Here is a 15,005-nt window from a genome sequence, read left to right as displayed (position 1 = left end):
ACAGAGCCTTTAACACCACATTTTCCTCCTCTTGTTCCCAGTGATCTTGTTTCTTACACTCTTCCTACCCTTCTTCCTTTCCTTTTTGGAGAAGGTCAGGAGAAGAGGATGGTCCAAAAGGAAGAATTGTTCGCACGATTATATACATTAGGAAGGAAGAGACCAGAGGAAAATCTCCAGTGACCATGGAGGAGAGCTCCTTTGGTCAACAGGCTGGAGCAGCTACTCATATAAAAGGAATGTATATGAGGCAATCTTATAATTAGGGGAATGCCAGTTGGAAACATCTGTTCCTAAGTAACTACTATATTTCCATTTTGAAATGATGTTGAGGATACCATTGATTTATTACAATTAAAATATTCATGGCTTAGACCAACTGCTTGATTTTAATAAATTTTAATATATCTTAAGCATAAAAGTTCAAAATTATCAGAAACATGATAGCATTTTTTAAAACCTCAAATCATTATGTCTTATTTATCTTGACTCCTATTTTTGTCTTTCATTTTACATCTCTTTCATAAATTCTTTCAATGAAAAGTTAATAACCTTATGATACTTAAGATAGTTGAAATTCAAGACATATTTTTCTGTTCTTTCTCACCAGCATATAAATCTTTTCACTATATTTTTGGAAGGTACAGGATAAAAAATATTTTTAAATTAAGGATGAATAGATTGTTAAATAGTCAAAATGTCAGAATACTGTTGCATTTCTGCTCTTTGCAACTGAAAGAGACTAGATCTGAGGCTTTCAAATCATTGCCTGCAATTCTTCCACTATGATGAATATGAACACTTTATAGCTATTCATTTCATTCCTCATTTGTAAGATTCTGATGACTCTAGTGAGACTGAACTATGTCTATGATCTTATAATTTGCTCTTTTGGTTAAATGTAACAGATAAAGCACTTGAATTGTATAATGTTTCCATTGAAAGATTTCCCCTCAAAAGCACTTTTCTTTGGCTGATTACACTCTAAAATCATTCATAATCTGAAAAGTAAATCTCTATTATTATAAAATAGGTGGGAGCAACTAGGAGTTCCAAATCTACAGAAGAATCTCAATACTGCCTTCCATTTATTGACCAGTTTTGGTGGCATGCCAAACATATGGGTACACTTTGGTTAACTGTTCAGAGGATCTAAAGACACTGACTGACAATTTATGTAAGAATTTAGTCCACTCACAAGGAAAGGGATTAATCTGTTGGAAATTCAGTTGTGTTTTTTTTTGTTTTAGCCCTAGTGCCCTATTCTGAAAGTGTTGCATAAAATTTAGAGTAAAACCTAGTGCCTGAACCTACCCAAAAATATTAAACACTAACAAAATGAAAATGTAGAGAAACAAATTGGTTTTTCATGAAATGGCTGATTTACAGCTGGAAGTAAGAGGAGCCAAGTTAAACAGATGTTTAAATTCAACAAATACTGCCTGAGTCTGAGGTAGACTTGTAAGGAGTCTACTCATGCAAAAGTTTAAACTTTAATATGATACATACTCTCTTCAAATAAATAAGTCATTGATTAGGAATATTCTCAGAAATACACTATATTATTTTCCTTACTGCTCATGGATGTTTGAATGTTTTGCTGCTCAAAAAAGTATCCAAGAATGTCTGAATGTCTTAGAGGTACTGAGGACTTTCTGTACTGAAGTTAATTAATACATTTGTTCCATTCTCTTCATTATTGTTAATGGAAATTAGTTTCAGGGAAATGTCAAGGACCAGTGTGAGACAGCATCCAAAATTATTACAGCCAGACAGGGAAAGACTGAAACAGTCATCTCAAAAAGCTGAGAGCTGCAGCTGAGGCAAAAGGGAACTGTATTGTTCGGTCTGGCAGACGTTCTGATCTAAGTTCTGGGGTAGTGTGAGATTATTGCAGAAAAACACTCAAGGCAGCCCAAAAGTTAACTGGGGCTTTATGGAGGAATCAGGATTAAGCCAAATATGATGGAATATTTTTACCAGACTGAGCATTTAGAACAGCATCTCATCTAGCAAACTTAACTACCCTTCAAGATCCAAGGTAGTCTTGATCAAATATTTTCTCCTCCAGTTAAAGGGGTAGAGCACAATTAGCCCTGCAGTTGATATTGTCAAAACAACGTTTAGTAGTTAAAAACACCAGTCCAGTCACCATAGAACTCATTATGTCAGTGTTCACTGTCAAGCAGAAACTGCTTTTACATACTTGGAAAGAGAAAGCAGTAGAACACTGGATGGAAATTAGTTGCCTCTGTCCTCTCAAAGAAGTGTATGATAGCCATTATCTGTTTTATTACAATAAAGAAACATCACTGTCAAATTGTCAAGATGTGCAGAAAGATGAAAGATTTTGAGCCAATAAATCTGATAGTAAAGCAATAAAAATAATAGCCTTTTATTGAGTATATACAACATGCTGGGCACTGTATTAGGCTCTTTATATATAGGAATTGATGAATTTATGTGATCTCCATAACAGTTTCTGTTAATTGAGTAGTATTATTATTCCCCATTTTACTGAGGCCCAGAGGGGTTAATTAACTTGCCCAAGGTCATTTAGCTGATCTGTGGCAGACAAGATTTGAAACAAAATTGAGCTGACTCCAAATGCTTTCCTTAATAAGCATTATAATACATGCCTCTATCTGCAAATGTCACTTAGCAGAAGAACCACATGACAAATTTATACCCTGTAGAGTTGAGTCTAATATGATATTCTAATATTGAGAGTATTACAGAGCCCTCTAATTAGTCATAGTCTAGATATTTGCTTCAACAAGTCCTTGGGAGTCAGCATGTATTCTCTATTGAACCTAGATAATTAGGAGCATATTGTACAGAGAAGATTGCTCAGCAATTATATAACTTGTGGACTAAGGTATCATTACAGTGGTGATTCTGCCAATGGAGCGAGCCACAATACTCTTTGCTTGTATGTAAGCACTCATAAAATAATAATTTCTCATTGCAAAATTTAAGGAATTTACCAGTATAATTTCCACAGGATATTGTTAGAAAGAGGAAACTGCATTAATAGATAACTGATGCCATGCTGTTGTACTATTTTATAAGGCAACCCAGGACTCTGCAAACAAGATAATTTTTAATGATGCATTCACAAAACTCATCATTCAGGGATTCATATTCTTCCTTGCTCCATCTGCGGGAAGAGGAACTAAGCTCCTGGATCTTAAAGACATTAAAAAAGACTTATAGCCCCTTTCCCTATATGGTGTAAAGGTGTTGCACTGAACAGTCACATGAACGATTATCTACTCATAGTATCAAAATGAAAGCTGTTTTATGGATTCAGCCCATCCTCAAAGGACCTGACAGCAGCAAATATACATACTGGGGCATTGGGGCCAGAGAATCAGTTATCCTCCACCGTCCACCATTTATGTGGAGAATAGTCATAAGTGCCTAAGCTCAACAGATGCCAGAGAGCTCATCCATATTTCCACTAAGTTGGGCCATCTAAATGTAGCCATAGAAATTACAGAAAAAAACAAATTCATGTTTTTTCTTAAATGCCTTAATTTGCTTATGGTACAGGTCAAATTCCAAGACATCGAAAGAATATTAGGAGCATAGAAAATGTAAACTATTATCACCAATCAACTCTAAGTAAATGTCCTAGAATTTCAGATTAAATTACTATAAATTATTTACATTACATTTAAATTATTGCCTCCAGATGCCCAAACAGCCTGCAACAGGACTTTTCACTCCATCTTTTCACTCCATCTTTTTTGTGTAGATATGTATATTACATCAAATAAAAGTTTTTACATGATTAATATTAAGAAAAGAAGGACCCTCAGACATGCAGAATTGAAGCTTTTGTTTAATACTTTTACCCAAGGATAACAATATTCAGAGGCACGTGGGGCAATGGCAAGTTCGAAAATGCGCAAGAATAATGTTCCAGTTTTGCTCAACTTCATGACATTGGGTGATCCATAAACAAAAGCTTGCTAAAGATATGTTTTTCACTCATAGAAAAGGTACATACCATATGCCTATTTCCTGTCAGGTTTTCTCCATGGATATAAAAAAAGAGAATAGCAAACATATTTGTTTAAAACTCCATATAGCGCAAGATGTATATTTACTACATAAATATTAAACTACTTTTAGCATATTTAACTTTGTGCAGCTACTAGACAAATACAATTTATTGTATATGTTTCTAAATTCATTTTGTAGGTAATATAATTTATATATGTGTCACATCCTTAATTCTACTTCAAGTGATTATGTAAGGCAAAGTAATTTCAAAAAATTTGTGCATTATATGAAAATAAAATTCAGGAGATCAAATTGTTTTAGTACTTCAGACTAAATTTAGGAAGGGGCTGAAACAGATTTTATTTTATATATAAAATGATTTTTAAAAATAAATTTCAAGCATAAATTATTTTATAAACATAACTGATTACTTCAGCTGCATCTTAGTCACATTGCAATTTGAGGTTCAGAATGCCACTAGGTTATTTGAGGACATTAAAAGTGAGATGAATTCTTTCTTTAATAAAAAATGAATTTTCACCTTTCAGTTCATTGTCTTAATGTTGGAGTAAAAAGTCCAAGATCTATTCAGAAACATTGGTAGGAATGAAATGTAGTCTTCACAGTCTCCTACAAATAGTATTCCTACAGGTGTGATGACTTATATCAAGCTTTCTTTAAAAGGCATGGTAGCGTGCTTTAGCCAATTGAAAAAATGTCGGTATCTAGACATTATAATAGAAAGGAGACATGAATTTCAGCTTATGAAAGCAAATAAATATCATTAATTCTTCAGGAAACGTTCACTGGGGCATAAATGTGAAAAAGTAAGGTCATTTAAAAGTATCAGTGTAGAGGTAATGAACAATTAAATAAATGCATGTATGTGTACTTTGGAAACCTAAACATTTTTAATCAAAATATGAAAGCACTTAAAATTAGCTTATCAATAAGATCTTACATAATTACTAAAAAGAATAACCAATAAATCCAGAGTTAAATAGTAAGTAATAGTAGTTTAGGATTACTGAATAGGTACCAAAGTACACATATATGCACTTTTTTTTTTTTTTTTTGAGACAGAGTCTTGCTCTTGTCACTCAGGCTGGAGTGTAGTGACGTGATCTCGGCTCACTGCAACCTCTGCCTCCAGGGTTCAAGCGATTCTCCCACCTCAGCCTCCCGAGTAGCTGGGACTACAGGCACCCGCCACCACACCCAGCAAATTTTTGTATTTTAGTAGAGACGGCGTTTCACCATGTTGGGCAGGCTGGTCTTGAACTCCTGACCTCAGGCGATCCGCCCGCCTCGGCCTCCCAAAGTGCAGGGATTACAGGCGTGAGCCACCGCGCTTGGCCTATGCATTTATTTAATTATTCATTAGCTTTACAATATAAATAGTATAGTTATACATAGTCTAAGTATCTGATTCTAAGTACAATGGAAAAGAAAACTGCTTCCTATATTTAAAAATCGTGTTGAATAAACCCATCGCCATGCACAAACCACATTTCCATCAAAAAAGACTATCACTTAACCCCTGAGGACATTCATTAATAGAAAACAAGCAACCTCTCTAGGGTAGAATTAAACATTAAAATGATTAAAGAAAAGTCATATGTATTTATTTGTCATTTTTTGTTTATTGAGGTATACTGAGTTCTCTGTTGAAAGAGAGAAAAAAAAAATCAGATGTTCCCTTTGTCCTCTCTGTCAACGAATGTTTCTACCTTGACTCAGAATGACTTAACTTAATGGTGTACCTAGACTTGGGAACCTTTGCTTATTCCTACACTGAAGAAAAAGACCCATGATATGTTCAAGTTTTCTATGACTTGCACTTGCTGGAGTAGCTTCAGCTGAGGTGGTGGCATTAGCTGAGGTGGCTTCAGTTCCCTGAAGGTGTTCATCTCTGGACCATAAAATGAGAGTGGCCAGACAGACAAAGAGAGAATCAAGAATGACTTTAACTTCTAAATCTTTGCTGGTTTTGCTGAGTGTGAACTGCTACCGCTTCATCCATCAGCCACAGGCAGTCTCAATGCTTTTACTGTGTGTGGCATAATTATCCTCCTTTAAATGCACTCTTAGTCTCAGATGTGTACAACTACAATATCCTTTTTCTTTAACCTACACCTTTTTAAAAACACATAGGAAATGAATGAAAATATCAGCACTGTAAAATTTTTAAATAATTATATAAATATCGAGACTAAATATGATTCCCCCACCCCTTTTGTTCTACTCTACACCACCTATGCACAGCCTTGGCCTAACAGCCACTTTGTTAGTCATCATATCAAGAATTCACAGCTGTAGTGTCTTCTGGCACTTGCCCCCAGCCTTTTTGACTTCCTGAGCCATGTCTAAGAAATGTTCTAGCATGTTCTGACCATAAAATGATGCATTAGCCATTGAATAAAACCATATTAAACCTATAAGAATCAGTTTGACTGAATATAGCTTACAACAAAACAATTTTTCACTTCAAAAACCTTATTTTAGCAGAATTAGTTAAAGAAAGTTTCACTGAAGTCTTTACTTTTCAATTCATGATTTTAAAATAGTGCAGATAGTGTCAAAAAATTATACAACCAGAGGGGCTTTGAGGGAGCCTTCAGGAATTATAATCAGAAACCTGATTGTCAATACTATTTTAAGAATAGCTAAAAAGAAGAATCCACAGCCTCTTACATTTCCCACTCCTGTTTTTAATCATTTTTACTATTTTATGTTATTTGTGAAGCTGAGAGGAAAAGCCATTAGGGGCTCTGACTGGATCAGCAAACTGTACAAATCTTAGCAATTCACATATTCACCACAAGTTGGGGTCCCGTATTAAATACAGGCTTTAAAGGATTTATAAAATAAAATAAATGGTAAATAGTTCTTTTATTTTTTCCTAAGAATCCAGAAATCCAGAAGGGTTGTAAGTGAATGAAAATGATTATTGACTTTTAAAAGAACATATGACAAGCAAGTCAAAGAAAATTCAACAATTTCACTAAGAAATAAACAGGATGCAAATGCACTTTCAGTCACAATAGACAGACATCCCCGACGTGTTTAATTGTTAAACAATAGTAGAAATACTAAGCAATTAATAAAAGTTAAAACATAATTGTGAAGTAACCAAAACCAAACACAATTTTAGCACTTACGTTCAAATTCTCTAAAAAAGAACAGCCCACAATTATCAGTATCAAACTATAAAAAATATTCTAGTACTAATATATCATTTCTAAAAGCAATCTTAGAGAAACAGGAATAAATTGCTTATTTTTGGTTGCTTTTAACAGGTCTGAAGAGTGTCATCTTGACGCTCATATATATGCTACTAAACAAACTTTTAGAATGACCTAAAAGAATGATGCAAGTCCAAAGACCAAACAACGTGTATTTATTTTGCTAGAATATTACATTTCATTATCTTGCCACTAAGTGATTTGTGATCCCATAGTCCATTTCTTTGGGTTGCACTAGTCTCTTCGTTGCTCCAATGCATTATTAATAAATTTTTTTACAAATACAACCAAGTGATTTCCATTGTAATATTTACTTTTTTACAAATTAATGAAACTGAAATTCCTTTCCATGCATAAAATTTTTGTTAAATTTTTAGAAGACTTTAGTAAGTTGCAGAATTTTTACTTGTATCTCTACCTCAAATTTTCTGTTTCTAAAGCAGTTCTCCTTTCTGTTCATCTTTTATGGATTTTACACTTAACTGTTTTGTGAGCTAAGTGCAGCTATTCATGGAAGCATCATATTCAGCTGTCAGTCTCCTTTTCTTTCTCTCTCCCTCTTTCTCTCTTCTTCCCTCACTTCTCCTCCCTCTTAGCTTCTAATGGCCATAGAATAAATCTCTTGATGCATATGAATTTATCAGTTGCTAAGGTATCAAATTATTCAAAGCCTAAAACTTGATGCGTAGCAATTAACCTTAAAATACTTTGTCATCACACTTTTGATTCATGGAGAGGAGCACTATTGATAATACCTTTATCCTTGATATTTCAAGTGTTCTAATAATCATAGGGACTAAGTAAATATAGGCTCTGATGTATATCTAATGTTGCTTCTACAAGCCACAATATAGCTTCAATATTAACACTGCCCACATTATGAAAGAAAATTAATATTTGCTACTTTTTAGGGAAAAAAAAAAAGTTTCCCCCTAAAAATTGAATCTATGGCTATTGAATCTATGGCTCTGTTTGCTGTTTTCATGAGTCACTTTTGCCTCTAGAAACACTCTTTGAACTTTCATAGTTATATGAAAGCATGAAATACTATATGCTATTTTTAACTAATATGTTCTGAATTATAGTTGTATATAATTTTTACTTGAGATATGGTCTTCTAGAAACCAATTTCTCAGCATCAGCTAGAGCCAAGACTTTTCAGAATTTTAAGGAAAAGCATATTTCATATGTTGAAGTCGTAGGTCCCTTAAGACAAGTTCTATTTTGGTGTCTACGTTTACAATAGCTGGACTGTCACAATCGTTCACCTTCATCATTAAAAAGCCATATAAAGTTCCTTTCTCCTCTAAACTTAGAATGTTAAATGTTGGCCTTGTAAACTAGCTTTCTAAGTCCTTTAAGGTTTATGTCCAGAGATGTAGAGGCTAGGTAACCAGTAAGGCAAGGTCAGATCTTAACAATGCAAGAAGCCTCCCAAACTTACCCTTTCCAAAATTACTTGTGAAAAGCAAAACGTTTTATAAGCACATTATGAGTACTTCTGAAATAGTCATTACGACTTGTATAAAGACTATTGATAGTTTTAAAATGAGGTGGAAATAGGAAATGGCAACAGATCATGCCTATGTGGTACATCCCGCTAGCCCTCTCTAGATTAACTTTGGTTCAAACCTAGAAGAGTCCCTCTGTGATGGATGAATCCACAGGATCTGTGCCTGTCTCAAACACGTCCAAATGCTGGTGTCTGAGAAGAGCAAAGATTTCCATTCTTTTGAAAGGAGTTTGCAGTACCTACCATATTGCTCTGTTGTGAGATACCCTCTAGAGGTGGTCCTGAGGGAAAGCCATTGTGCTTTCAAGTCACTAAAGAACCTGAGATGAGAGACATAAGAAAAACCCATTTAAAGACGCCACAAGCCACTAACTACAGTGGATTCTATTAGCCGTTACTATAAAGGGTTGAGACTCCTGACTTGGAGCTACTAAAGGAAGTGGTCCCTGAAAGTTAATAAAAAATCGTTTAGAAAGCCCTCCAGATGGGACCCATGTCCACTACTAGGAGTGAACAGTAATTGGAGCCATTATCACTGTGAGTCACAACCAGGGAACCACAGGTGAGGCAGGAGGAACTTTCCAGCCCCTTCCCATCCCCTTAGAGATGCCAATGTCCCCTTATTTGTTAGGAATTCAAAGGAAAGATGGCAAATATTGGCCTTTCAATATACTCTAAACAGAGAGGAAAATAATTTTTTCTGCCAATAAATCTGGTATAGTTGGAGACTCAGAAACTCTCAATGTGGGCTTTGCTGGATTAAAGACCTTGAGTTGTAGATTGAGTTTCAGACTTTTTTAAAAAAGTAAAAATAGAGACGGGGTCGCACCATTTTGCCCAGGGTGGTCTCAAATTCCTGGGCTCAAGCAATATGCCTACCATAGCCTTCCAAAGTGCTGGGTCTAAGGGAGTGAGCCACCATGGCTGGCAGAGTTTCAGACTTTTGATAATTAAAGTAACATTTATTGATGCTAGACTGAGTGTCATCCATTGTTCTATTTTATCTGTACTCAGTCACTTCATCTAACAATTCTGTAAAGTATGTACCATTTATTAACCCATTGTAGTGATGACGAAAAGTTAAGTCCATAGATATTAACTTGCCCAAGGTCACCAATTGTAAATGGTGAACACAGACAGGTAAACTCAAGAGCTATACTCTTGACCACTACTTGCAGTGTGGTAGATAGAAAAAAATGGCTTCTCAAAAACATCCTAGGCTGGACACAATGGCTCATGCCTGTAATTCCAGGACTTTGGGAGGCCAAGATGGGTGAACCACTTGAGTTTAGGAGTTCAAGACCAGCCTGGGCAACATGGCAAAACCCTGTCTCTACTAAAAATATAAAAATTAGCCAGGTGTGGTGGCACATGCCTGTAGTCGCAGCTACTCAGGAAGCTGAGGTGGGAGGATCACCTGAACCCAGGAGGCAAAGGCTGCATTGAGCCATGATCATGCCACTGCACTCCAGCCTGGGCGGCAGAGTGAAACCCTGTCTCAAAAAAAAAAAAAAAAAAAAAAAAAAAATCCTAATTCTCTAATTATCAGAACTGTGAATATGTTACATTACATGGCAGACAGGACTTTGCAGATGTGATGAAGTTAAGGACCTTAAAATGAGAAGATTACCCTAGATTATTTAGATGGGCCCAGTGTAATCACATGGGCCTTAAAAATGGAGAATCTTTCCTAGCTGCAGTCAGAGGAAGATGTGACAGCAGAAAAATGGTCAGAGAGATTCACCATTGCTGGCTTTGAAGATGGAAGAATGGGATCGTGAGCCAAGGAATGTGGACATTTCCTAGAAGCTACATAAGGCAGAGAAATGGATTCTCCCCCTGAAGTTTCCAGAAAAGAATGCAGCCAGCCATACCAAAACTTTTATTTTAGCCCAGTGAGACCTATGTTGAACTTCTAACCTACAGAACAGTAAAATTATAAATTGGTGAAGGTTTAAGTCACTAGGTTTATGGTACTTTGTTACAGCAACAGTAGAAAACTAATACATATTGCCTCTTGGAAAAAGAGTTATTGATTCCCTTCCTCTGGGACTTGACAGAAGCAGAGAGAATGCTTCATGGTATGTAAATTAAACTTGAAATTAAAGTTGCTGCTACTTTTAGCTCCTAGTTTTATGGGTTATTATATAACAGCAGTTTTATGATAAAGTTTTATGATAAAGCTATGCAATAATAAACTATTATAATTTTTCATTTTGACTTACATTAGTACATTACATAGCTAGTTTTAAATGTATTGCATCATAATTTGTCCTTCATTTAGCATTCTGCCAAATGTTATAAGAAACTGAACACATTTAAGATCTTGCTAGCAGAGTTGAAAGATTTATAAGATGCCATTATTTGGATATTTGATACACACAAGTTGGCTTGTTATTGTTTGGAAGTTAGGAGATAACTTTTCACCAAACAGTAGGAAGTTATTGTTTCTAATTTTTAGAATACAAACAGACTGATTATTTCCCACCAAACTCTGTCAACAGTGCCAAAGTATTCTTTAAAATCTCAGGATAAAATGAGTTGTTAAAAGGGTGACACGTTGCTACAATGAGCTTTTTCAAAGCAGGGTCAGCATTTTCACATTTCTCATCAATATTCATCATAAAAGAGACCACAAAATGGGTTTAGATTTATCTGGTCTCTTTCATATAGCAACGTTTATATGCCTAAATGCAGTTAAAAATTAGGGCACTGACCTTTGTAGGCAGTCTTGGGAAACATTCCACCTCCACAAATAGTGAATGCCAAAAACCGTGATCAAATGGAGCAGTCATTGCTTTCTGTTTGGATTAATGTGGCAGTATGCTGGCTGATAGGATATATATGGAAAAAAGGAAACTATACCAATGGGCAGGACCAATTTCTTAGTTGATAAAGTTTATTGATTGAAAAGACGTAATAAAGTGAAGTAATAAAGCTTTCGGAAAAAAGCAATACATGCTTTGGAAGACTCAGGCCACCATAAGAGTAAGCAAAGCAAGTCTTCAGAACAGAGGTTGAATCCTCCAGAACTATGTGATCAGTGAAATTAAACCTGCCACAGACACCACATTTGTATTCTTTCAGCAGTTCAGGTGTGGACTGTTGGTAGTTCCTCCAAGCATTGCAGATATGATGGCTATAATTCAACTTCTATGAACTGGATTCATACAAACATTACTAAAACTGTTCCTGTACAATGAGCTAAAGAAAGGCAATCAAAATTAACTGGGTAGCAGACATTTTGACTGCTGAGATAAAATAATAGTCAAAACAACTTCACTTCCAGCGATCAGAGATGTAGTGGCTTATTTTGGGCAACTGAGTCATTCTGCCTATTGTACAGAGACCCCAGTAGTAAAGGAGGGGCTACCAGGGGAACTGATTGTATATATAGTCTCTTCAAATGATGGAACATGAGAGCTATTTGCCCAGTGTGGAAAGAACCATGGGTGTTATATTTGTTGTCACAACTAGTGCCATTCACTGGCCTGGTGGATGAATCATTGAGCCTTATTGAACTCTTTTTTTCAAACAACTAGTTTTCTTTTTTCTTTTGAATTGACCATTTGTACAACTGAATTGGCCAATGTTGTTAATGCATCACTCCTAAGAGTGCCACCATTAACCCAAATTATTTAAGTTTGTTTTATTTTCTTAATCTTATAAGTAGTGCGTAATCATTGTAGAAAAATAGGAAAACACAAATAAGAAAACAGAAAAAAAATCTGATGTCCCATTACCCTTTATTACCACTGTTAATGTTTAGAAGATATCCTTGCAGATATTTTTCCACACAAATATATATAAAAACACATTTCAGCAAAAATAGCATCCCACCACACACAATGTTTTATAACTTGCTTGTTTCATTAAACATTTGTGTACTTCTACCTCAGCCATTTAGGACTTCACTTTTAGTGACCACGTATCATTCTACTGTATGGATTTACTATAATTTCTTTAATCAATACCCTGTTATTAGACTGTTAGGTATGGTTTGTAATTTTTGTTATTACAAATAATACTATTATGGACATTTAGCATATGTGTATTGCATATTTGTCCAGTTATATCCTTTTAAGTCCTAGAAGGCTAATTACTTGGTTAAAAGTTATACAGTGTTCTAGAAATTTTGATGCCTATCTGTAGTTTCATCTCTAAATAAGAAGGAAAACAGATTAAAATATGAAAGATAAAAATCATTCAAAAGTCTTACATTAATAGGTTTCACAAACTTCTGAAAAACCAAGTGAAAACACAAGTAGAAATATTTTAGTTTGGGTCTGTCTGTTAAACCATTTACACATACACACACATATACACACACACAAAGTTATGAGTTTAAGTGAGTCATGTTTACAGATCAGCAAATAACATGCTTTTCTAAATAACAGGCAAGAATAACAAAATATTGTCTTCTATTTTATTAATAATGCTTAGGAATAGAAAACTATTAACAGCTATATTGAAATATAATTGATATACTACAAAATTCACCCTTTTAAAGTGTACAATTAAGTGATTTTTATGTGTTCAGAGTTGTGCAACCATCATGATTATCTAATTTCAGAACATTTTTATTATGTACAAAAAGAAACTCTGTACATGTTAACAGTTACTCCCCAGCTACTGGCAAATGCTAATCTGCTCTCTGTTTCTATGCATTTGCCTATTCTTGTCATTTCACATAAATGGAATTATATGATAGTTGGCCTTTTGTGACTTGTTTCTTTCACTGAGCATAATGTTTTCATAATGTTTTCTTCTATGTTGTAGCATGTTTCCATACTTTATTCCATTTTATTGCCAAATAATATTTCATTATATAGATATAACCACATTTTGTTTATCCATTCATCAGTTCATTCTTTGGATGTCAATTGAAATCTTATCACCATCATGTTTAAAATCTTTCAGTAGCACCTGAAATTGGTAAGAAGGTTTATGAAAGGCCATCTTAATCTTGCCCTAACCTACTTTTTGGCCTGATCCTCTGCTGCACTCCCAGCCCCATCCAGCCCCATCCACTACCACCCTTCCATCAGCACTCCAGCCATAGCAGAACCACTTGCAATTTCCCGGATATAACAGGCACACTCACTGATGTGCTGTGCCTTCTCTCTGCAATATCCTTCTTCCCCTTACCTGTGTGGATGACTTTTGCATATTCTTTGTTATTCAGCTATCAGGTATTTTCTCCTCTTGGAAGACCTAACACACAAATATAAGCTAGGTGCAACATATTTTTACAATCCATTATACCTCTATTATAACACTTGTCACAAAGTTTATAATTATTGGTTTTCTTGACTTCTCCTCCACTAGACTGTGAGCTCATTAAAGTCAGAAACTATATTCTGTCTATCTCTATATCATGAACCATCCAGGCCTAGCATGTGGTAGACATTCAATATATGTTTTCTTTCTATACATGGTCAACAAAATTAATTTGACTTTCTTATAAACTGCATTAATCAATTTAGGGATTTTATAACCATATAGTCATAAACTTTATTTAAAATGCATGTCCAGTTTGCTTATATTTAATTTGTTCATATGCATTTTATATTAAAATTCTCAGTAACATATGAAATAATATGCATTAAAATAAACCCGAATGTATATATAATTCTAGTAAAAGTTTTAAAGTATACAATGAACTATCAAATAGAAGATACTTTTTCAAATACCTTCAACTGCCTTTAATGGAGACATATTTAAGAAGAATAACTTAAGACAAATTCAGAATTTATACAAAAAATGGTTCAACATCACATTTCAAATGATTTAAGAAAAAAGTCATTAAGAATATGCCATGAGATCAATTTATAAATCATAATTGCACTTTCAAAACAAGATAAGCTTCTTTTTGCAAGCAAAAATGTTGCTTCTCTTAAACCTGGCTTGGAGAGTGCTGCCTTGCTTAAAATACTATAATAATCTTTGAAGCCTACACACATAAACTGTTTCTGAATCTGTTTTCACTGTTTTCTATGTGCATGAAGATTTGTTTAAGTAGGCCTGGTTCTTGGTAATAGAATCCTAACCTCTGTTACTTCTGACTTATAGGGTATCTTTGTTACTAGGGTTCAGCCTGATGGGCCAGCATCAAACCTACTGCAGCCTGGTGATAAGATCCTTCAGGTAAGGCAGAAAAAAGAAATGCATGCAAATGCCAATACTGAAACAGATATGTAACCATGTTACCACGTTAAATGATTTGAATTACATGA

At 34.7% G+C, this 15,005-nt stretch overlaps 1 protein-coding gene across 16 annotated transcripts in view; it reads left to right on the top strand.

Annotated features, from left to right (window-relative positions):
* The window catches only part of LRRC7 (leucine rich repeat containing 7), a 553,605-nt gene that overhangs the window by 522,353 nt on the left and 16,247 nt on the right, over positions 1-15,005 (top strand). For 13 of the 16 annotated variants that reach the window (XM_074003903.1, XM_074003898.1, XM_005543054.5 and 10 more), the window contains one exon: positions 14,842-14,916. In XM_074003903.1, the coding sequence (XP_073860004.1) occupies positions 14,842-14,916 (75 nt within the window). The remainder of the gene's footprint in view (positions 1-14,841; positions 14,917-15,005) is intronic. The other 3 variants (XM_074003920.1, XM_074003911.1, XM_015434172.4) reach the window with 1 other exon arrangement.

Source organism: Macaca fascicularis, chromosome 1 (genome assembly GCF_037993035.2).
Source record: "Macaca fascicularis isolate 582-1 chromosome 1, T2T-MFA8v1.1".
NCBI classification, from domain to species: domain Eukaryota; kingdom Metazoa; phylum Chordata; class Mammalia; order Primates; family Cercopithecidae; genus Macaca; species Macaca fascicularis.
Note: the sequence above shows the minus strand (reverse complement) of the source record. Positions and strands in the feature narration are given on the sequence as shown.